We start from the raw sequence: 21556 nt of genomic DNA on the forward strand, positions 1-21556 counted from the left end.
GGCAGGTTAGAATAAACTCTGGAGCCCTTTTTTAATCAATTTTATTAGCAGGCACTTAGGATCAAGATCACATGTTTTCTCGTCCATAGGAACCTCTATATTAGTAGGTACGTTATCTATGCTCAATTTCTAGCTTTTGTTAACTGGTGTTATATTTCAATGCGAAGTGTACTGACGTCAGTTCCACCTACGTCAGTACTTGTAAAACCACGCTAGGCTCCAGGGTAGGCGCGCCAGGAATATAATTCTCTTCATCTCAAGTTCTATCATTTGGTCATGTTGTGTCAACAATATGGTCTGTTTGAAATTCGACATGTACTGTTTTTCTATGTTGAAAGTGGTATATTAAAAGCTGGTTGAACTCTTACGACGAAGGGCACCCAGAGTCGTTAACTTTGATCATATGATATGTAAACCACACACATATTTCTGCATGGGGCAAACGTTGATTTGATTGAGTTCGAAAACCAGGTGACACAGATGTAACTCCAATGCCAAAAGGAAGGATACCGGTAAAGGAACAAAGTCCTAAAGAGATAGACGCTGAAAGCACAATATGCCACGCTTCACCCCTCCTTGCAACTCAGAGAGGCCAGGAACGCAAGGGTTAGATCGCGAATAAAGCTTAACGTATGAAGATAGGAAGCACGAGTCAAATCACTTGGGGATTTCAGAAGTCAAGAGCCAGTAAGTGACAAGGTAACAGCCTTGGCCGCCGTCCCTTTGCTTAAATTGCTGTGTAATCATGCCAACGTACTCGCCGAGATGCTTCGCAGCACCAGCAATTGATATTGCCCCAGTCCGCAAGCGTTCAAAATACCCAGTATGCCAAAAGTCCATGCGATGAATTGTCTTCAATGCGCCAAACTCCGGCTCGATGCGAGTCCCCCTAAACGCCTGCCATTTGATCATTATCCCTCATGACGCATCCCAAACTTTGCAAAGACAACATATAATACTCCACATTGAAAGAAGATCACTGAGTCTTCTTTCTTCTGCCGCCGCGTGTTCTCTTCTTGGGCTCTTCAATCTCCTCCTCACTTGAGCTCTCCTGCTTGGCCTTTGATCTACTACCCTCCTTCTCGTTCTCGACGCGACCGACAATGTCACGAAGGAAATCCCACTGCTCATCGGCCTCGACCACGTGTTTGAGCATTGGTGCTGTGACTCTCTTGGAGCCCTTCTCCTTGGCCACGTCGGCGCTTTTCGTTACGAGTTGGATCATAAAAAGTTCAAGAGCCTTGCCCACAGCGATCGGGGTCTGCTGAGCAACCTTTCCAACTTCCTCATCAGCCTGCATGATTCGTTTGATCCTGGCAGTTGGAAACTTGGTTCGAACCGGGGATGGATCGATAGCGGGCGCCGCAGGCGGCGCGGCTTTGCGCGGAGGCATATCTGTATCAAAAGGTATAGCACCAAAGGTCGAAACGCGCTCTATTATGCCAGTTCCCACTGGTGGTGCGTAGGATGTGTCGTATACAGTCGCGTTGGAAAGCGGATTCTGCTCTTGATAGGCTTGACCGTACGGCGCAGGTCGCGCCGGAGTGTGGTGTAGTGGCTGTGTGTACGGAGAGGCAAAGGTATCCTCGAATCCGTTACGAGAAGACGGGCGTTTGTCTGGTGAAGAATTGATGTAGGGATCTTGGATTGAAGAATGTCGCGTCCGGTAAGATTGATATTCTGGTCTTGTAGATCTTAGTTGTGAAGAAGCTTGCTGATAGTCGACTTGTGGCCGGTACTTAGTATCATATGTACCGCCGTTGTTGTTGTTAAAATTTAAGGATGGTGGAACATAAGAAGAAAAAGTAGTAGATCTGGTGTAGGTTGGGGACTCTGCTTTATATTCGTATCCCGGGCTAAAGTGACTGTCAGGCTGTGGATGATGGAGCTCTTCCTGGGTGGGGCCACTTGAATAAAAAGAAGAGAGGTCCGGAGACTTTGGGGCATAGCTGTCGTCAGTCGACATAATAAATATTTTTTTCTGGTCCGCGGTGTTTGTAGCGGAATGATTAGGATTATGGTGGGGCTTGCACGCCGAAGCGGCCGGGATAATATTGTTTTTGTCCAGCAGTGAACGAATAGAGACCCGTTACAATGCAAACCCGAGCCGGTCGTCTTTGATAGTGTGGTGGATAACGTAGATGCTTGGCAGTACAGTGGAATGAAACAGCGGGGGCGATTCGAGAATAGGTACTAGGTAGGCAATACCAAGAGTGAAAGGACGTTAGAATCAGGTTGGTACAGCGCCTCTGAACGTTTGTAGAAGAAGCTAGGTACTTTGTTTGACCAAAGACAATGTAATCGAGTTGTGGATATCGAGGATAAATAAAAGCTTAATGTCTGGCTTTATTTGTCAAGTTGTTTCTTTGTGCAAGTTGCTGTGCTTGTGGTAGGTTGGTCAGTTAAAGGTATGTGTATAAGGGATCCAAGAATAGCAGATAGTAGTATGATGCATGTAATATGGTGTCTAAGGAGAAACAAAGCGATCAAACTGAAGGAACGTCGTGTTCTTATTATATCAGACAAATCCAATGAACAAGACGGACCGGGTGCTAGTGAAAACCGTGCGTAAAGGAGACAGGGGGAGTAAGAAGAAGAGGTTTAGCTCACGAATCAGCAAGCTCGAGCTCCCGTCTCGGACTGGGGTTGGGAACGACGATGTGATATGATTGACGTGATGGTGGAGTACAAGACCACCACATGTAGGCTGAAAGGATAAGGGTGGTGATATTGGTAGACAAGTATACGGTAAAGGAAGACAAATAAGTAGCTAACCTACATACCTTTTTAACAACTAACTTAGTACCCAGAAGTGGAAGCGGTTGGTTGCAGTGCAGTGAGATGGGCGGCGGGTTACCAGGGGCTGTGTGTAAGACCCCTTGTTATTGAGATGGCCACACGTCAAAGCCCCCTGTTGAATGGAGGTCGTACAGTACGCGGGTGAAATGAGGCTCGGGAAGTAATGGTGCACGTGTAAACCGACAAGGCAGAAAGGGTCGATTTCCAGCCCAGTAAGTAAGTTCATGTAGGTTAGTGACCGAGTTGATGATTACCACGTAGACTGGACACCTTAGTGGACAAAGGTTGAGACCTAACAGGAGGTAATATGAAAATGGTGGCTGGCGTCGTTGGTAGATTATCGATTATCTTGTTTGAGTGGACCGCTAAGTTTTTGGGTAGGTGGACAGAGAGTTTTAAGATGAGGATGGTGTATGTAAGTCTTTGATGAGTGCAATGAATAGCGGAACAAGCGTTGATTCCTAGGAATGGAGAACAAGGAAAGCTTCTCGAGACTGTGGTTATGAGTCGCTTTCGCAATGTTTATCAGGGGCGTTATTTAGACGTCAGTGTCAGAAGTTAGGTAGTCGGCAATCGTATTCGACACGGCGGCGGCAAATGGCGATGGCGGGGGAAACGAGGGAATGCCGGGCGTTTATATGCACAAATGGACAGCCTGCCTTGGAACACGGGGACTTAGGTTGCTCTCTACCTGGGTACAAAGTGACTTCCGCCCAAACCCCAAATCAGAGACGATGGTGTCTCAAGCTGATCCCTCGGATCGATAGGTAGGAACCATCCAGGGGGGATCCTTCCCACGCCATGCACCATGCACCAACTACGTACCTAGGTAGGTATTCTAGGGGAGGAAAGAAAACCCAGACCTTCGATCCTAAGTGACAAAAATATTTAGGTGATACAGCCTAAGCTTAGGATACCTTTTACTGAGTTTATTTTGACACTCCACATTAAGGTCCGGTATTTTCTTGCCCTTCGAGGGTACTTTAAGTTTCAGGGCAGGAACGAGCTGGATATGGGTGCTTACCACGTGCGCCCCACACCGTAATTCAATATCATTTACACTTTACGCGTTTTCTCAATCATAAGGTAGCTACTACTGCACTTGGGTAAGTTGCCTGTTACCTACCATCTACAGTCTTATTGGTGGATAAGATACCCTTCGTTTATAACCTCATTCACTCTTCCTTTCTCTAACTCACTTGCTCATGTTTCGAAGCTCACGATGCAATATTGGTTCCCTGGCTGTGAACCACAGGCATTTCGTGTTCAGCCTCAAACATCACATAAACATGGCTGACGCTATCTGCTTTACAAGCTATGCCTAATATCAGCCGCATGGTCCGCCTGCGCGCTTGTGGAGCCCATTCCTGGGCCATTCTCCAACGAATATGCTGAAATGCAGCGCTGATTCACATCACAGAGTGACTGGCATGGCTCAGATGCCTTGTGGCAGCCCTAGGTGCTCACTCCAGGCTCCCATCGTTGAGATGCACCCACAACATCATCAGTGACTAACCTACGGGCTGGCTCATGGACACGCCACCTCTGAACTTCAGCCGGCAGATGTATCAATCTCTACCAAGTGAGTTCCACTATTTCCCACCTGCATATCCTCGTCTGCCTCTGCATCCTAGTGATGATACACGTTGAGCTTTAATCCCTGAGCAGGCCTGGTGAGGACGAAACCGAGTTTTGTACTATGGTTCCTGATTCACCGACTACAGGCATTGTCTATGAAATTTTACTTGATCTAATCTGATTTTATACTCTATCTGCATTCAGCGTACCCCATTCAAGCATTCGTCTTCTAATCTCCTTGACAGCAGTTCGAAGCCCTTGCAGCCTCTTATCCTCCGTACTGGATAGGAATAGTGAGGCTACTGGCCACGCATGAATTCCTCCGTCGAATTTCTGCCCTTCAGCTTGAATCCCAATCTTGGCTTGTCGCTTGAGAAACTCTTCAATATCCGGTGCGAATACTTCTTCTTCTCCAAAGACGATGAAGTATCCTCGTTCGGGACTGGCTGCTCTCCAGAGCCCCTCATCGACGCAGTCACCAGGAGAAGCCGGTTGCTGTTGGACCATGTTCTCTCCCGCATACTCGTGTGCATATTTCCATAAGGTTCTCTTGTCCAAAAAATCACTCTTGGAGCTGTAGTGTAAACTGGACATCAGTGTTATCCACGGCGAAATCAGTGTAGCCATGCGCGGGAGAGGCAGATGAGGTGGATCCGCATCTGAGAGGGCGCCCCGGATGTTGACCTTGATGCCCTTCTTATCTTGGTTGCCAGCCTGAGCGCCCAACTCAAGCAACAGGCTGAGAATCAACGAGCCGCCAGCCGAATCTCCCGAAACGCAAATCTTGGATGCGTTTTGTACGACTTCAAGGACATGCTTGTAACCTTCAAGTGCCTCCAGGACCTGCCTTGGGTAAACCTGATCAGGCACCAAAGTGTACTCGAGTGCAAATATTGCAGGGTTATTATATCCAGCCTCAACAAGGAGATGATGCCAGGCCATGAGGAATTCGAGGTAAAAGTAACTTGAGCCCATCAAGAATCCACCACCTTGTGATAATCAGCAATGTGAACACATGGCTAGTAATTGTTCCGAGCATACCGTGTGCATAGTAGAGGACAAAATCTGGAGGATGTTCCGGTTGGTGCATAATCCAAGTGCCCTTTGTTTTGATATCTCCCTGCTGCAGTCAGTCACCGCAACACAGCCATAGTGAGAAATTGAAACCAACTTTTCCTATGCTATATTCCCTGTAGTGAACTGGTGATCTGATATAGCCATGGCGAAGCATGCGCCAGTGAATAAATGGTAACGCAACATGTTTGCCGAAGAAGACTCGCCCAACCTTGGCGGGGATATTGGCGAAGGCATAGCGCACACAACGTATCACAAGATCCTCAAACACAGTAGCTGTCTGAGTAAACGCAAGTTGGCGAGTTGAATGAGTCAGATAACGGTCAGTGATGAACTCATAAGGAAGCCGGATCACTATATTGGATAAGTTAGACTGGCATGATATGTAGTGAGGGATAATAACCGACGGAGAAATGGTAGGGCCCTAAGACCCGTGAATAGTGTCAGAAAGAACCCAGCGTGCCATATAAGTTGAGGTGCAAGAAATATGAGAAACACCCCACAGTCAACGAGGCTTATAGGACCAAGGATCATGACGAGGACGGCTTTTCTCGATGGCAGAGGCGTTTCATGAGGTGTGAAAGGGAATTATGGGTAGATTTCCTCCCCCTAATCGAATGTCTTTGTGGCAACGATGATTGAAAGTTCAATTGGCTACAAATTGTGATTCTATGGCTCCAATTGGTTCAGTTTGAGTAGATCGTAAAGGGTCCCTGGCACGTTGAAGAAGAGATGAGATCGATGATGGAGGGGCTGGCGTTGGTTCAATAGACTGGATTCGAAACTCTGGGCTGGCGCAGCTTCTTAACGGCTGATAAGAGATCACCCACTCTTTACATGTGATGACCCTTATTGACAATTATCTCTAAGCAATCCCATCTACTCAACGGGAGCACTCGTTCAGTGATACTTTCCTCATTCATGTGAAGACGATGGCTCGTTGCTTTGTCGCCGCTGACATAAGCCTGCTGGGGCCAACTTCTCACCGCATGAGCACCACGATGGCCATTCGAGCCTGTAAGTTCAGAACTGCCTTGCATTTCCCGTAAATCATAACGTTTAGCGCTGTATCTCCGATAGCACGGGCCCGTACCTTACGAGTAAAAAACACACGTATCAGAACATCGATACCACCTCCACATCTTAGCTGGCAGACGAGGTCTTTCAGACTCTCCAAATTCTCAACAACCTACTACAACATGGGCGAGAGCCCCCCAGAAGAAGCGCCCTTCCCTCTGACGGATGTCGACAGATGGGTCCTCTCTCAGACTGATGAGGAGTTTCATAAACATGATTGGGAGGAGTTAAGGGAGATTATCAGTAAGCAGCTCTATTTAAAACCTAGTCGACATTTTCTGCTCTGTTTCAAGCCGGGCCATTGACATTAGACAGGGACGAACAACCTCTCTGTCCTGAAACGCAAGCCCTCTGACCTCCGTCGATATATGGCTTGGACTGCAGAGACCAAAGCAGAATATGGCTCCATGACGAATTATCTTCTTGTAAACCGTCTGCCTCAGGAATGGGGAAACCCGCCATTCACACCAAGATCTACTGTCCCGTTCGAGGACCCTTCAGACTACCGTATCTTGATCAATGACTGGCCTTACGGATTGGAACCGGACATCAGACACATTGTCGTGTGGTTGCGCACAACCGTCCCTACGGACTCCGAGACTGGTGATATGACACCCGAGAGCAGGGCTTTGGTCCAGTCATTCATCAAAAAGACATTCATCGATGCTCTGGGTCCAAACGGAGAGAGCAAAGTGCTGTGGTTTAAGAATTGGGTCGCCCTTCAAAGTGTACGCGCCTTAGAACATATTCATGTCCTAGTCCGCGATGTGGACGATGATACCCTGGAGCGCTGGACGGGAGAAGGTCCGAAACAGAAACCTTAGACAGCCAATAGACTTAGAATCCCAGGAGAGATCTAATGCCCCCAAAGAGAGCTGGGAAATTTAAGCAGCCCGACGTGCTCTGCGATTTCCTTGGGGAGCTGCACCAGCACCATCGCCCGCTCCTTGAAACTCAGCCATCTTCTGCTTTCCCATGCCTAGTAGCCCACTTCCCAGGTACACGCCATATGCCGGAAGAATCAGCCACAGGAACCAAGCTTTATTTCCGAAGATAATGACGAAGATTGCTGCAGCCCAGGTAACCCAGATTACGTCGAACATGTACTCGGTCAAGCCAGGAGAGGATAGATCTTCGCCAGCGGTACGCAGGGCTCGCGTAGTTGGGTCGTACTTCGGTCGACCGGAAGCCTCAAGAATATACTCGCAGATGAGGGCAGGCGCAGAAAAGAGAACGTAAAGCCAGATAGAGCGAGCACGGAAGAGGAAGTGAGAAAGGAGGAAGAGAGCGTTGACGACAAGAGAGCCGATGTGCAGGTTGTTGAGTGCCGCCGCGTTGGACTTGGCGCGGTCCTTTTTTGCTTTCTGAGCCATTGTATATGAGCACTAGCGAGTACGCTCAGGTCGATACAGCACTGGATGGTTGCACAGTGGTGATAGCTGGGAGCACGTGGTTGTTTGGTGAATCAAGCTGAATTGTTCACTGAAGAAGTGAGAAGAAGTGGAATGACGATGCTGATGACAGGGGACAACTAGCAATTCTGTCGATCTGATTGGTACCTCCACTTGCCGGGGCACTAAAACTTCTCGACATTAAGCGTGTATGCCAAAATTAACTGGCCCAGAGGCCTAGTAAAATATACTAAATTTACCTAAGTATTTTCATCACTTAGGATACAAGTCCGAAGTTTTCTTACCTCCTCTAGCCGTCATGGGTTGATGAGGTTGCTCTATTGCAGCTCACAAGACTACTAATCTATGAAATGAGGAGCTGGAGGGACTGGACATACTTTATCAGGTACCAAAGAGAATTCGAGTACTTACTTGTCCATGAACTTTCCGACTTCGCCCTCCGAGATCTGTTCAATCAAGTTCTTGGTGCCTTTTAGCTTTACCTTAGATGCTTGGAGCTCTTAAAGCTCGTCACGTGCCGAAATTGGCGATAAGCGATAAGCGCACAACTTTTTGATAATTGGGGCTTATTGCCAACTAAACGCTTCTACAACAAAAGGAATCAATCTCAACCCTCCCAGGCCGTCATCACGTTACCGTTGCAGTCACTTTTGCCGAGTCTTGACAGCCATTCACAATGTCTCACCAGAAGAACGAGAAGGACGTCGGTGACGCTCCCGTACGTCGATATCACCATCAAGTTGAACCGCTGGCACGATGCTAACGCCCATAACAGAAGAGCCACCGCATCCGAATCACCCTGACCAGCCGAAAGGTTCAGTCTCTCGAGAAGGTCAGCGCTGAGCTCATTGAGCGTGCCCGCAGCAAGGGCCTCACCATCAAGGGCCCCGTCCGTCTACCCACCAAGAACCTCAAGATCACCACCCGCAAGACCCCTTGTGGTGAGGGTTCCAAGACCTGGGATTCCTACGAGCTCCGCGTCCACAAGCGCCTTATCGACCTCCACGCCCCCACTGAGGTTGTCAAGTCCGTTATCGTCAACAGTAAGGGATCCCGCCGCCTGAAAATATCTGGGCAGAGTCTAACCGTGTTACAGTCGAGGCTGGTGTTGAGGTTGAGGTCACCATCGCTGCTTAAATGTGGTCAATGGCCTAGTCAGTGGTCGATATGCTCGGTTTCATCCTGACATTGTGAAGGAAGGGAATGATGGAAACATCGAGATCTTGCTCACAGCAAGAGTGGTGGATGTAGGATACTCAGTTATGATTAATGAATCTCTGGGAACCTCGTGTTCTACCATTCAAAACTATGAAGACCATGATGTTGTTGTGTTGACTGATATAATAACTTTGACCCGGCGCATTTGCGAATGGTACATATTCAACTCGTTTTCAATAAGGACCTGTGGACTTGGGTAGTAAAGCACTCCTGGACGATCGACTTCAACCGAACTTGTCGTGTGGACGCAGGATGTACTGCAGATGCTTATTCACTTCATAGCAAAAAGTAAAATAAGGAAGACAAGCAAGGTACCTTATGGACAGACTGCTAGGGACAATGATGCTCTAATCAGTGCTAAAAGAATCATTCTTGGGATAGGTAGCCAAGGCGCAGAATATTTCTTTTACCTCCAGGTACCTTAGTGAGGTTAGTAGGATACCTTACCTGCCACTCCTGCCACTCTGTAGACTGCACCTAGGTCTTTAGGAAATGTCGAATTGGCTGGGAATGGAAGAGGCAGACAGTCTGCAGGTACGGATACTAGCTGCTAAATCTCAGCGGCTGGAAGGACCGAGACAATATAGTCGTGGTACTTGAGATCACGCCTGGCTCGTGAGCGATAGCAAGTAGATATACTTGGTGGCTGGTTGCTAGGCGCAACCCTGAGCCAATCATATCAATTCCGTCACGCCAGGCAGGTACCGCGCGCTTGGCCAATCCGTCACCACCAAACATTCAAAGCCTGTTTCACGCAAGCACGCCCATAACGTTCACTGCACCTTCTGCTACCTCTAGCATCCCCTAAGGTCAGGCTGAGTTTGCAACCCGTCCAATACCATGAGCAACTCATATCGAAATCGTATTAGCTGGTAGCAGGGAAATTCCTTCTTTTTCTTCGTCCCTTCTATACTTTTGAGCTCCCTTCAGTCCCATCTTCATCAACAATTCTCGCTGTCTCGTTCGCTCGCTAGGACCCACCGTTCCCGTTCACGAAAGGTTGCAAGCCCATCGACGCTTGCTCGCCTTTAACGACTCCATACTTGTGACGACCTCTTGCTCCTTTCCTAGGCCGCGACATAACAAAGGCTACCTTTCAATCGACAGAATTGGCTTGCGCTCTGCATCTCTTTGTTGTTTTCTTAATCATTAAGTCGTTTCACGACGCTGATACCCACTACGACTGCCCAGCGACTGACCCACGGCTGCTTTGTTTTCTTTGGATTTGGCTGGTCCCCGCCACTCACGCGAACGGCTTAGCACGAGAATAAACAACAGTCCTGTCAAGAAGACCATTGTTGATCGCCGACTGACGGGTCTATTTCCATTGAATCATTTTATTCCGATCTTGTCCATCGATTGTCTCATGGCCAGAACACGTTGTTAGGCAACTCCGTCAGCGCCATCACCGTCCGAACCCCCGAACATCCTTCTCAATCCTCATCACTGGGCAGCAACATTTAGTATGGCGCCGACTCCGACGGCCACTAGTGGCCTTTTAAGACAAACGATATACTATCATCTCGATAATGCCTCCTACCACAACGGTCTATTCTTCGCCGAACGCTTGCTGGCGCAGGATCCCAGGTCTAGCGAGTCTACATACCTCTATGCGCTATGCCACTTGCGACTCGGCGACTTTCGCTCAGCCTACGATGTTGGCAAACCCATAGGATACCGTGGTGTTCATCTGGGGTGTGCTTGGGTTTTTGCTCAAGCATGCTTGGCTCTCGAACGATACAAGGATGGCATCTCCGCCTTGGAGAAAGCCCGAAGTCTCTGGGCATCGAAATGCAGCTTAGGGAAGCATAGCGCAACCACTAGAACCGCTCTTCCTGATGCGCCTGCAGTTCTTGGTCTTCTAGGACGACTCCATCGCGCATATGACGACAAGAAGAAGGCCGTCGCCTGTTTCGAAGAGGCTCTTCAGCTGAATCCTTTTATGTGGGATGCTTTCGAAGCGCTATGCGACCTTGGCGTCACCGTCCGTGTACCCAACGTTTTCAAGACCAGTGATGCGCTAGTACATAGCTTCGATGTGGAAACAAGCCCTTTGATATCAAGAGAAGGTTCTGGACCAATCGTACCAGATATCCCCATGAAGAAGTCCCAACGGAATGCTACAATGGATGTTGCAAGCGATCCCTTCAGCTCCAGTCATTCCCCAACCATCCATGAGCTTACTAATGGCGACTCTGGCCAGGGAGTCGATAAGAGCGAATTCATGCAGAAGATCCAAGAGGGACGCATGCGCTATGCGACATCGACTAACAGCAGCTCTGGGTTTGACGGCATGGAGACACCCCCAGGTACGATAGCCTCGGTGACGACATCATCTCGCATTGGTCATTCCCATGAGCCTCCTCAGGCTCCACCTCGAAGGACGCGGCACGCCCAAGCTATCGATCAGGCGCAGGAGGCACCCCCACGAATGAACTATCGCATAGGATCTCGACGCACAAGGGCGCAAGACAAGGGGCTACCAGAACAATCTGCAGAAAATGTAATGACTGATGCGTCTAACGCCGCACCCTCAGCAACGTTGCGATCGTCTATACCAGCAGCGGAAAGAAAACGGACTGTATCGGGACACCCAGCACAGCGAATGACAAACTCAGAAGAGCCAGCGACAACTCGACGTAGTGCAAGGCTCAACATGTTTAGACCATCGTCCAAAGCAAACTCAGGCGTGGCTGGGATGGGAACTGCGGCCGTCAGGGAGCTGAAGAAGGCTAGGCCCCCAATTTCTCGAATCGTTCGACCTGGATCAAGTGGCTCTAGTGTTGGCCGCGTGGTTAGTGGTAATCGCAAACCTCTCGAAGAGGCACAAGCCGATATGGACCACAGCGAGCTACCGAAAGCCAAGGATATCCCCCCTCCACCGCCGGTGCACAAGACATCGGAGCTTGATGCCCAGAAGCTCGAAGAAGGACTTATATGGCTGCTCGATCTTGTCAAGAAGCTAGCAAACGGATACTACTCATTATCCCAGTTTCAATGCACCGAGAGCATTCAGCATTTTCAATCGCTTCCAATGCCCCACCAAAACACACCATGGGTTTTGGCACAGATGGGCCGAGCTCATTTTGAGCAGGCTTCATATGCCGAGGCTGAGAAGTTCTTCAGGAAGATGCGCGTGCAAGCACCTTCACGGCTGGAGGATATGGAGGTATACTCTACAGTTCTCTGGCATCTAAGACGAGAGACGGACCTTTCTTTTCTCGCACATGAGTTGGTAGATTCCGCATGGCTTTCACCGCAGGCTTGGTGTGCGTTAGGGAATGCCTGGTCCTTGGCACGCGACCATGAACAAGCACTCAAGTGTTTCAGGCGAGCCACTCAACTTGATCCCAAATTCGCATATGCTTTCACCTTGCAAGGACACGAGCATGTCACCAACGAAGAATATGATAAGGCACTCACGGCATATCGCCAAGCAATATCAGCGGACCGACGCCATTACAATGCCTACTATGGCATAGGAAGGGTCCAGGAACGTCTCGGCGCTTACGATAAGGCGTACACGCATTTCGATGCAGCCCAGAGCATCAACCCCAACAATGCAGTGCTGATAACCTGCATCGGAACAGTGCTAGAGAAGCAGAAGCAAATAATGCCTGCTCTGCAAGCTTATAGCAAAGCAGTTGACCTCGCACCTCGTGCAGCCCAAACTCGATACAAGAAGGCCAGAGCACTGCTTGCTGTTGGCCAATTAGATGCGGCGCAAAAAGAGCTGATGATACTTAAGGACCTGGCGCCAGATGAGGCGACAGTTCACTTCCTCCTCGGCAAACTGTATAGAAGCATGGGCGAAAAGCAGCTCTCAGTGCGACACTTTACTATTGCCCTTGCCCTGGATCCCAAGGTAAGCTAGTAGAATGCCAGAACTATGTGCTGTTATGTACCATCCATACTGACAACCAAACAGGCAAGCCAACAGATCAAGGAAGCAATTGAGGGTTTCGAGGACGACGTGGAGATGGACGACTCGATGATGTGATGATTGTAATGAACATTACGATTTTAAAGAGTCTGCACTTGCGTTTGGTATCCTTGGTTTTGTGACGATCGGCATAATGAAGTATATGGGATGTGGTGGCACTGATTCGTGTTCCGAGGGTCGAATATATGGGATGAGGACCGGCGGTCGGCGCTACTGTTGACTTTGTTACGAGAGCATGGGCATGGCATCGGCGTTTTCTGGTATGAATAGGCTTCTTATCTTAAGCGGCCTGACTCACGCGTGCTGTGCAAATGGAAAAAGCGACTTTGCTTTTTGTGTATATTTAGCATGAGCAGCATACATTCACGCGTTGAGGTACCTGTACATTACGGGAATTGGTATTCTGAGAGGCGGCGAGTCGATGGATAGATACCCTGATAATCAGAGTAAAAAAGGTTGAGCCCATTGTTGTTGCGAATTCGCGTCTCGACTAACATTATACAACAAGAGCTTCACGCGATCTTCCTACGTAAAATTATATCAAAGTGAAGACTGCTATAGTAGATGCATCTGCATGCTCAAGGCAAACTATTTGATCCCCAACGTATTCCAATACTACACCATTAGAGTAGCTCCGAGAAAAAGAATCAAACAGGACTCGAGTTCTATTTTAGAGTATCTACCTGCCTCAGGTCTCAGGACAGCAAACACTGGAGCGTCTCAATGCACTTCACCCTCAAAGAAATGGCCGCTGACCCACCCCCGCCGCTCCGAATTCTGGCTGCAGCTGGACCTGCCTGGCACGACGGGAGTGATCTGACTTATCAGCCAATCAAAAAATCGAACCACAGCATCTCTCACGCGGGCATCCGAAAGAGGTAAAGCGCTCCAATTATAGCGAATTTGGTGCCCATTTTTTCACTGATCCTGCCCGCATTTTAGCAGTGATTTCTGGCGCCTGCAGTTGTTGGTTTTTACTGATTGCCTACACGTATTTATTCCTCCCCTTCTCGCCCCTCCCCGCTGTGTTTTTTCCTCTTTCACTCTTCTCACTCCGCATCTCCGAACGCGTCTCAACGTCATCTACAAGATCGCGATAACGCGTCACCTTCATCTCTTTTCATCAAGACTTTATCACCTTCATCTATCATCATGACTGGACGTAAGTACTTTCTCTTGTTTTTTTGATGCATTCTTTCGCCTTGATGCGTGGTCGTCGATCCTGACCATGCTGACGCGTTAATGAACTGCATTCAACACCAAGCTTCACTCATCATCAAGATATACTAACGCTTCATGTTAGGCGGTAAGGGCGGCAAGGGTCTCGGCAAGGGCGGTGCCAAGCGTCACCGAAAGATTTTGCGAGACAACATTCAAGGAATCACCAAGCCCGCTATCCGACGTCTCGCTCGTCGTGGCGGTGTCAAGCGTATCTCTGCCAGTAAGTTGACCGCAGCAATGCATTTCCACATTATTAAGATGCTAACCATCTGTCTCAGTGATCTACGAGGAGACCCGTGGTGTCCTCAAGACCTTCCTTGAGGGTGTCATCCGTGACGCTGTCACATACACTGAGCACGCCAAGCGCAAGACTGTCACATCCCTCGACGTCGTCTACGCTCTCAAGCGACAGGGACGTACCCTCTACGGTTTCGGTGGTTAAACAGCTTTCTACCTTGCTTGGTAGTTCGCTCTTGGGACGGATTATTCAGCTGCGCTTATACGGCACTGGGATGGATGTATTTGACTAAGGCGTTGGGGAAACGGATATGATATTACCATAGGCGTCATGGAAGACGACCTTGCAAATGAATACCACATTGAACATTGAACACTTTACAATTCTCCACTACTCCAGTCATATACCGTCCACTCGTGATTTATGAGTGAACCACCTTATTATGGCTTCCTTAGTGTAGTAGAGAAGTTGCACACTCGTATCAAGGTATGAACCTCAGATGTACTGTATTAAGTTGCAAACATGGTATCATAACAACGCGAAGCTTTCCTGTCAACATTCAAAGATATTTCCTCCCAGCTGCCGCTACCCTCGTTCTGAAGACAGGGCTACGCACCTCCATGTTGGCGCGGTAGAAGGGACTCATGATAGCCTTGACCCAATTCTCATAAACTTCCGTAAAAAACATTTTGATGGCTTCTTCGGTAGCGGGACTTGTGGGATTAGCCCCGATGGCAGTTGATGACCGTGATGATGTTCCGGTTGGGATGATAGGTTGATGGAGCAGGAGAAATTTGACGTTGCCGGCGGTGACGAAGCACGATATGTAGTTGTTGAAGAACTTGTCAATACACTTGAGATACCTGTAGAAGAACCAGAGTTTAGTATCATGTCGCGCCGTGTCCCTTTTCTTTGAGTCGATTATGCGCAGCCCCTTGACTGCTTCAAAGCCATCTTCTTCGAACGTGTGGGTAACAACTCACATCTGTCCATGCGACCACTGGACCTCCTCTGCGATGTCAAGACTCGAATGTAGGATGAACTGGTTCAAGTGGCGGACTTGATCGCTGAAGCGCGACTGGCCGTCACCGCCCTGCTTAGAGGTGCCAAACTCATGCTCGAATAGAGGGTTGTCCTGGGTGCCGACAATGGCGAAGTAGTAACTCATGGTGCTGTGTGTTGCATTGGCCGCGGCTTAGCAATATCCTTTGGTTTCGCTGAGTGGAGGCGCCAGGTTAATGAGGTCTGTACTGTCGCATACCCTTCTGACAATGAACGGAATGAATGAATATACGTCGTTTGCATTGCTCTGGGCTAGGTAACTACTAAGGTAGTCAATAAGCCAGCTAAATGGAAGCTCCCCACTGGAGGGAGTACCTACAACTCCCCACTGACATGGCGCCCTGTATCCGGCCCTCACAATGTTCCGCTGAGCTTCTTCGCCTATGCAGCCAACCAACCTTGCTGCGCTAAGCGTCTGCGCGGCTCAACAGCCGCCGGCTACCGGGAAAAAGTTGACGTTCATTCGACAATCACCAGAAGACTTAGGTACTCTGATTGTGTCTCCAATCTGCAACGCTATTCGACAATGTTCGGCGCATTCCGCATCACGAATCCTCTCTCAAGTGGCCTTCTTTGGAAGACCCCCTGGCGGTTGTCCAAGTTCCAGAAACGCCGCCACCGACTTCGCCTGCGAGCTGTCGACAATGTTGTAGCGACTGTTGATGCAGCTCTCGCCAAGAAAGGACAGACCCTCGAAGCTCTTGAGCGGTGGAAGGCTGAGATGCCCACTGAGGCCGAGATGCTACCAAAGGATAAATATACCATGTTCGATCGCAATGCCAAGCGTTACCGCAAGGGCATTCACAGTATGCCACTCTGCTCAGATTACCCAATTGCCCGGTTTCCAATGCTGACAATTGCACAGAACTGCCCAAGTGGACAAGGGTATCCCAGCGAATCAACCCTCCTGGTTACTAGAGAGGCGATTTTGCAGAATTGAAAGCAGGACAATCGAGTTGAGGATCTAACGGAGAACGGCGTATTCATCCCATGGCGGGAATTGCAGGCAGATCCACATTGGGATCTATGTACAACACCAATGTTTCACCTACGAACTTGAGAGGCAATGTGACGACCACATTTCCCGATACGATACAAAACAAAAAAGCTTGGGAGACGGTCTCAAATGCTGGTGAAGGGGCAGACCAGTGGGATGCATTGGGATAAGAGATAAGGAAAGAAATACCACATATGCACATAGAAGAAGGAATACAGTTATTTTCCCAAATATCGAAGGCTCTGTATGAAAATCTAAGGGTATCGAGTCCTAATCGGCGGTCAAGGACAACCGCCGCCTCACTACTGTCCAATTACTTCCCCTCGGCGTATTCGTCTCGCTCTTCGGCTTGTATCGCTCTGCCAACGCCTCCTCTGCCCTCATCGAAGTCCTCACGGTACTCGTCGCGAACTTGACCACCAGATTTGCCACGGCCAAATTGACGTCCCTCTTCAAAGCCGGGATCCAGGTCGGTACGAATGATGCGCTCGTCGAGCTTGGTGCCACCAATGTATTTTAGGCAGTCAAGGGCGTCCTGGTGTGTGTAGTACTCAACAAAGCAGAAACCGCAAGGCGTTTTGTTGAAGCGGTCGAGGCCCATGACAAGGCGCTTGATCTCGCCGCACTTTGCGAAAAGTTCATAGACCTGCTCTTCGGTTGTGTAGAAGGACCTGTTGTTGCGATGAAAGTCAGCCTCATGCGATTGATCGCTATGGTATTGTCAGCATTGTAGCGAGGAAAACATACAGGTTGCCGACATAGAGGGTTGTGGCATTGGCTAGAGGGTCAACTTGGGGCTCTGGAGGTTGGTCATGGTCGTCATCACGATCGCGTCTCCTCTTGTTCTAGCACGGTGTTAACAAGTGGCTCGAAAAGCGTGGGCAGATACCATACGCGGTTCTGGTAGTAGGCGCTCGGCCTGTCGAGCCGGTCTACAGTGTTTCTGACGCCTGGTCGCATTGTCTTGTGATCTTCACTTATCGCGGGTCTCGAAGATGGATGGGCAAGGTATCAGATTTACCAGAATGGATGATTGCGCGCAACAAGGTACGGTAGATGCTTCTTGAGCTTCAATAGCTGAGATGATGGATGTTGGTGTAACAAGAGCAGCCTTGCGCTGAGAGTGGCCCCTGCAGACAAGTGTGGCGGTGCATGTGGCATTAACTTATACCCTGCCTCTTGATGCTGTGGTAACAAGCGCTAAAGCTTTGAGTTGACGGATCGTGCGCCAGCCCCAGGCCTTCAGCCTCGTTATTTTCTTCCAAACATTCAAAGATCGCGACTTGCGCTTGACTACAGCCACTCTGAGTAGCTCGTATAGCTCGCATTATCACCTCATCAGCTTCGCGAAGCTGTGCAAATATATTCGCCAACGAAGCTTGGCTTTGTCCTCTCGCCATGCCTAAGGTCAAGAGCTATTCGGCAGCTTGGCTGTCCAGCAACGCTCTCGGCCATCGTCTGTTTGAGCCATCATCTGAGGCGTCCAAGTCTCGTAGTCTGGAGTCAGCATATTCGTCCAAGAAGAAAACCATTCCTGGTCCGCGACGAACCATTGCTCATCGAGGGACTGAAGTATTTGTTGCTGTTGGTCGCGAAATCCGCTGGGGTGATCTTGCGTACCTGAAGGATGAATGGACAAATCGTTATTCAAAGAGAGGGTCATCGCAGGGTATTTGCATCAAGCGCGAGGACTCTACACAGCCATTCGATGACGAGAGCCTAGAAAACGCTGCTGGATTAAGGGTATGTTCGAGTGTCATGACTTATATAAATCGGTAGCTAACTTGCCACTGCTCAGACAATCAAGACTCCCGTTGCCGACGACATTCGACAGCTGATTATCTCCCCGAACTCGAACTTTTTGGCCATTCTGACCACCCATACTGTCCATATCTGCGTGCTCCCTGACCCTTCACACCTCACCAGTGAAGATGCTGGCCCTCTTAAACCAAAGATCTTCACGCTTGGCCCAACCACTCACGTTACCTCTCGATCTCCTATCGTCTCGGCCCTCTGGCATCCTTTGGGTGTCAGTGGCTCTTGTATCGTTACGACCACCGCGGATGCTATCGTACGTGTGTGGGAATTGTCCACTACCGATCGATGGTCCTTCGACTCACCTACTACGTCTGTCGACCTGAAGAAACTGGTGGACGGTACCACTCTGGATCAGGACTTTTCGGCCTCAACAGCAGCCACTAACACGGCCTTCTCACCTGATTCGTTCGAAATGGAGGTGGCTGCTGCCAGTTTCTCTACTAAAGGGGCTGGTGGTTGGAACCCCATGACGTTGTGGGTGGCGATGCGAGAAGGAGATGTGTACGCCTTGTGTCCTCTGCTGCCTCAGAAATGGGCACCTCCCCCGACATTAATCCCTTCTCTGTCGGTATCGATCGTCACTACTGTTGCAAGTATCGAGGATGATCCGGATGTTGGCGAGCAGGAAAAGTTACTTGCCCAGCAGCAATTAGAATGGATGGGAGAGCTAGATTCCCAAGAGCCAACAATCATGGAGGGCCCGATTGGTGAGCCTATGACGGAGATTTACACGCGACCAACTCGACCGGGAATCATTCCTCGCTTGCAAGGCCCTTTTGACCTTCAGTCAGACCCTGACACAGGTGACGAGCTGGATACCGCGGTTACCGATATGCTCGTCATCGGCAAGAAGACAGAAACAGAGCAGCTTATGATGGGCGAAGAAGAAGATTTGGATATGGATGACGGGGATCAAGAAGGCCTTTCTCTAACCGTGCTTTGCCTCTTGTCAACGAGCGGTCAAGTTCGCGTATATCTTGATCTCGAGGGTGTCCAGGCTCAATGGTTGCCACCCAAGAACAAGAATAAACTTGGCCGGCTGCTTGCTGAAGCTGAATCTCCGTCTCTGCTTTCCTTCCAGGCCATTGATACCATGACACCTGTGGAAGTGAGTGAGGATAGTTGGCCAGTTTTCAGCAACGACGTCACATCTCGGTACAATTTCTTCGTCACACACCACGCTGCAATCACATTTATTTCTCTTACTTCCTGGATCTTCCGTCTAGAGAGTGAGTTGAATGGGGATTCCGAAGCAGGAACTGACTTTAGAATTGGCCTGCTTGTCAACTCTCAGTCTACAAGGGACCGCATCTACTCACAACCCACTGCCGATATTGCGGTGCCCTTAGCGGCATGCAATGTTCTGCGAGACCCTGACGTTGGCTACTTTCTCCTCTCAGCGACCCCCTACGAGCCCATCGCCCTGACCTTCGACGTACCAGAGGTCGATCTGGCTCCAATTCGTCAAGAAAGCCCCAGCTATGAACGGGAAACTAGTATGGCACCACTGGACTTTTATGAGCCTCGCCCCGTGTTCAACCCGTCTCATACATTTGATGAGGGTTCTGCTCTGCCTACACTGCTTGAGAGGCTCCGCACATCCCGCCACAAGACTGTTGTCAATCAGGAAGTAAGACTAAGCCCGCTTACGTTGCAAATCTTTACCGATGCGCATAAGGTCTTGGCAGATGAGACGCATCGCCTTGGAATGGCCGCGGCTGAAGTATTCCGGCGATGTGAGCTTCTCCAGAGTGAGCTTAAGCAACAAGTCATGAAGGCGAACGAGGTAAAGGGTAAGATCGACACAATTAACGGGTCGCACCGTGATGGAGAGGCGGACAATGCCATGTACGATCGGCGAGTTACTGCCGCAAGGGACCGCCAGGAGCGGCTGAGTGAGCGACTTGAAAACCTACGGAAGATCGTAGGTAAGGCAACGACGCGTGACTTGAGTGCCAAGGAACGTGCCTTTGTGGAGGAAGTGAAGTCCATGGAAGCCAGCATCTCGGCTCTGGATTACGCGGAGCTGGCATCGGGCAAATCCAGGGCGACACCGGCACAGGCTAAACAGCTGTGGAAACGTCTGGAAGACATCAAGCACCTGCAGGCTGACCTTAGTGCCGAAGTGGAGGCTATGAACAAGGCGACAGGGGAGACGGATGGGCCCGCTACACCTTCGGCCGAGTTGCGGATCCCACAAGAGGTTCGCCGGGCGAAGTTGCAGCAGGTCCAAGGACTTCTATCAAGGGAAACAGCCTTGGTGGATGCTGTCACTGCACGACTGGAACGGCTGCAAACCAGTGTTTGAAACTGATATATATGTACGATATCTACGACTCTGCAGAGTATAATAAGAGGTGCTTCCGTTGGATTTTGTATCCATTCTCCCAGGACAAGCATTCTTGGCAATGCGAGGCAAGTGAAGTAGTCAAACCCAAGACTGTGTCTCATTGGCATCTTCACACATTGAAGCCAGCCGAGAGGGGCAATTCGAGGTTAGGGCAGAGATCGCCATAGCAACAATTACATACATACATACACACACACACACACACACACACACGCATACACGACTCTGTCAAGCAGAGATCCTGGATACCGAGCCAACTCGACCAAAAGCAAAAACTATTGACCAAGGAAACAAGGTCTTTGGTATTCTTATCTATAACTCCGCGGCAAGACAATTGGGCTGACAAGCCAGCCCCCTTTGTATCATCAGCGAAATATATTGCTTTGTTGAGAAGTTGAGTTAAGACAGGCTCGTACGCTGTGGACCAATCATTCTCACGAGGCGAATCGCAGCCATGAATCAATCAACTTGCTTAGCTTTTTTGTGGCCACTAGTTACACGATGATTGACTGATTGATTTCTTGAGCATTTGCTAATTGTTTTTATTCTAGTAGCAACCCATACCTGCGCCGACCCCGGTGCGCCGCTAGATTCTTATTAAATAATAACTAAATATAATAACCTTTTAATTAACTATTTTAATGCCTTTTTAATTATAATCTTTATAATATACTTTTATTTAACTTTAATAGAAATATTTATACTTTTAGTTTTTTTATTTATTAATATAATATTACTTAAATATAGCTATAACTTACTAAAGGTATTA

At 49.2% G+C, this 21556-nt stretch overlaps 11 protein-coding genes across 11 annotated transcripts; 6 read left to right on the plus strand and 5 right to left on the minus strand.

Moving 5' to 3' along the window:
* Nucleotides 1-976: 976 nt before the first annotated feature.
* Nucleotides 977-1966, minus strand: FSUBG_5123 (DNA polymerase epsilon subunit C; the record flags this gene model as incomplete). Its single annotated transcript, XM_036683186.1, has 1 exon — nt 977-1966. One exon carries the CDS (start codon nt 1964-1966, stop codon nt 977-979), a length of 990 nt encoding a protein of 329 aa, XP_036539361.1.
* A 2594-nt stretch (nt 1967-4560) lies between these two features.
* FSUBG_5124 (hydrolase) lies at nt 4561-5467 on the minus strand (the record flags this gene model as incomplete). Its single annotated transcript, XM_036683187.1, has 2 exons — nt 4561-5366; nt 5419-5467. The coding sequence occupies 2 exons, from the start codon at nt 5465-5467 to the stop codon at nt 4561-4563; spliced, it is 855 nt and encodes a 284-aa protein (XP_036539362.1).
* A 1183-nt stretch (nt 5468-6650) lies between these two features.
* On the plus strand, nt 6651-7352 carry FSUBG_5125 (uncharacterized protein; the record flags this gene model as incomplete). Its single annotated transcript, XM_036683188.1, has 2 exons — nt 6651-6771; nt 6844-7352. The coding sequence occupies 2 exons, from the start codon at nt 6651-6653 to the stop codon at nt 7350-7352; spliced, it is 630 nt and encodes a 209-aa protein (XP_036539363.1).
* A 60-nt stretch (nt 7353-7412) lies between these two features.
* On the minus strand, nt 7413-7901 carry FSUBG_5126 (DUF788 domain protein; the record flags this gene model as incomplete). The annotated part of the gene is made up of 1 exon (XM_036683189.1): nt 7413-7901. The coding sequence occupies one exon, from the start codon at nt 7899-7901 to the stop codon at nt 7413-7415; it is 489 nt and encodes a 162-aa protein (XP_036539364.1).
* Nucleotides 7902-8616: 715 nt separating this feature from the next.
* FSUBG_5127 (40S ribosomal S2 protein0) lies at nt 8617-9077 on the plus strand (the record flags this gene model as incomplete). Its single annotated transcript, XM_036683190.1, has 3 exons — nt 8617-8658; nt 8716-8983; nt 9037-9077. The coding sequence occupies 3 exons, from the start codon at nt 8617-8619 to the stop codon at nt 9075-9077; spliced, it is 351 nt and encodes a 116-aa protein (XP_036539365.1).
* A 1546-nt stretch (nt 9078-10623) lies between these two features.
* Nucleotides 10624-13158, plus strand: FSUBG_5128 (anaphase-promoting complex subunit 3; the record flags this gene model as incomplete). Its single annotated transcript, XM_036683191.1, has 2 exons — nt 10624-13023; nt 13087-13158. 2 exons carry the CDS (start codon nt 10624-10626, stop codon nt 13156-13158), a joined length of 2472 nt encoding a protein of 823 aa, XP_036539366.1.
* Nucleotides 13159-14253: 1095 nt separating this feature from the next.
* Nucleotides 14254-14764, plus strand: FSUBG_5129 (histone H4; the record flags this gene model as incomplete). The annotated part of the gene is made up of 3 exons (XM_036683192.1): nt 14254-14263; nt 14405-14542; nt 14601-14764. 3 exons carry the CDS (start codon nt 14254-14256, stop codon nt 14762-14764), a joined length of 312 nt encoding a protein of 103 aa, XP_036539367.1.
* Nucleotides 14765-15055: 291 nt separating this feature from the next.
* Nucleotides 15056-15728, minus strand: FSUBG_5130 (sedlin; the record flags this gene model as incomplete). Its single annotated transcript, XM_036683194.1, has 3 exons — nt 15056-15064; nt 15177-15423; nt 15544-15728. The coding sequence occupies 3 exons, from the start codon at nt 15726-15728 to the stop codon at nt 15056-15058; spliced, it is 441 nt and encodes a 146-aa protein (XP_036539368.1).
* A 420-nt stretch (nt 15729-16148) lies between these two features.
* On the plus strand, nt 16149-16540 carry FSUBG_5131 (ribosomal subunit l31; the record flags this gene model as incomplete). The annotated part of the gene is made up of 2 exons (XM_036683195.1): nt 16149-16428; nt 16488-16540. 2 exons carry the CDS (start codon nt 16149-16151, stop codon nt 16538-16540), a joined length of 333 nt encoding a protein of 110 aa, XP_036539369.1.
* A 392-nt stretch (nt 16541-16932) lies between these two features.
* FSUBG_5132 (nuclear cap binding subunit 2) lies at nt 16933-17579 on the minus strand (the record flags this gene model as incomplete). The annotated part of the gene is made up of 3 exons (XM_036683196.1): nt 16933-17329; nt 17367-17464; nt 17514-17579. 3 exons carry the CDS (start codon nt 17577-17579, stop codon nt 16933-16935), a joined length of 561 nt encoding a protein of 186 aa, XP_036539370.1.
* Nucleotides 17580-18017: 438 nt separating this feature from the next.
* FSUBG_5133 (nucleoporin nup82) lies at nt 18018-20745 on the plus strand (the record flags this gene model as incomplete). Its single annotated transcript, XM_036683197.1, has 2 exons — nt 18018-18362; nt 18418-20745. The coding sequence occupies 2 exons, from the start codon at nt 18018-18020 to the stop codon at nt 20743-20745; spliced, it is 2673 nt and encodes an 890-aa protein (XP_036539371.1).
* Between the last annotated feature and the right edge of the window lie 811 nt (nt 20746-21556).

The sequence above is a fragment of the Fusarium subglutinans genome (genome assembly GCF_013396075.1).
Source record: "Fusarium subglutinans strain NRRL 66333 chromosome Unknown NRRL66333_c0000048, whole genome shotgun sequence".
Lineage (NCBI taxonomy): Eukaryota > Fungi > Ascomycota > Sordariomycetes > Hypocreales > Nectriaceae > Fusarium > Fusarium subglutinans.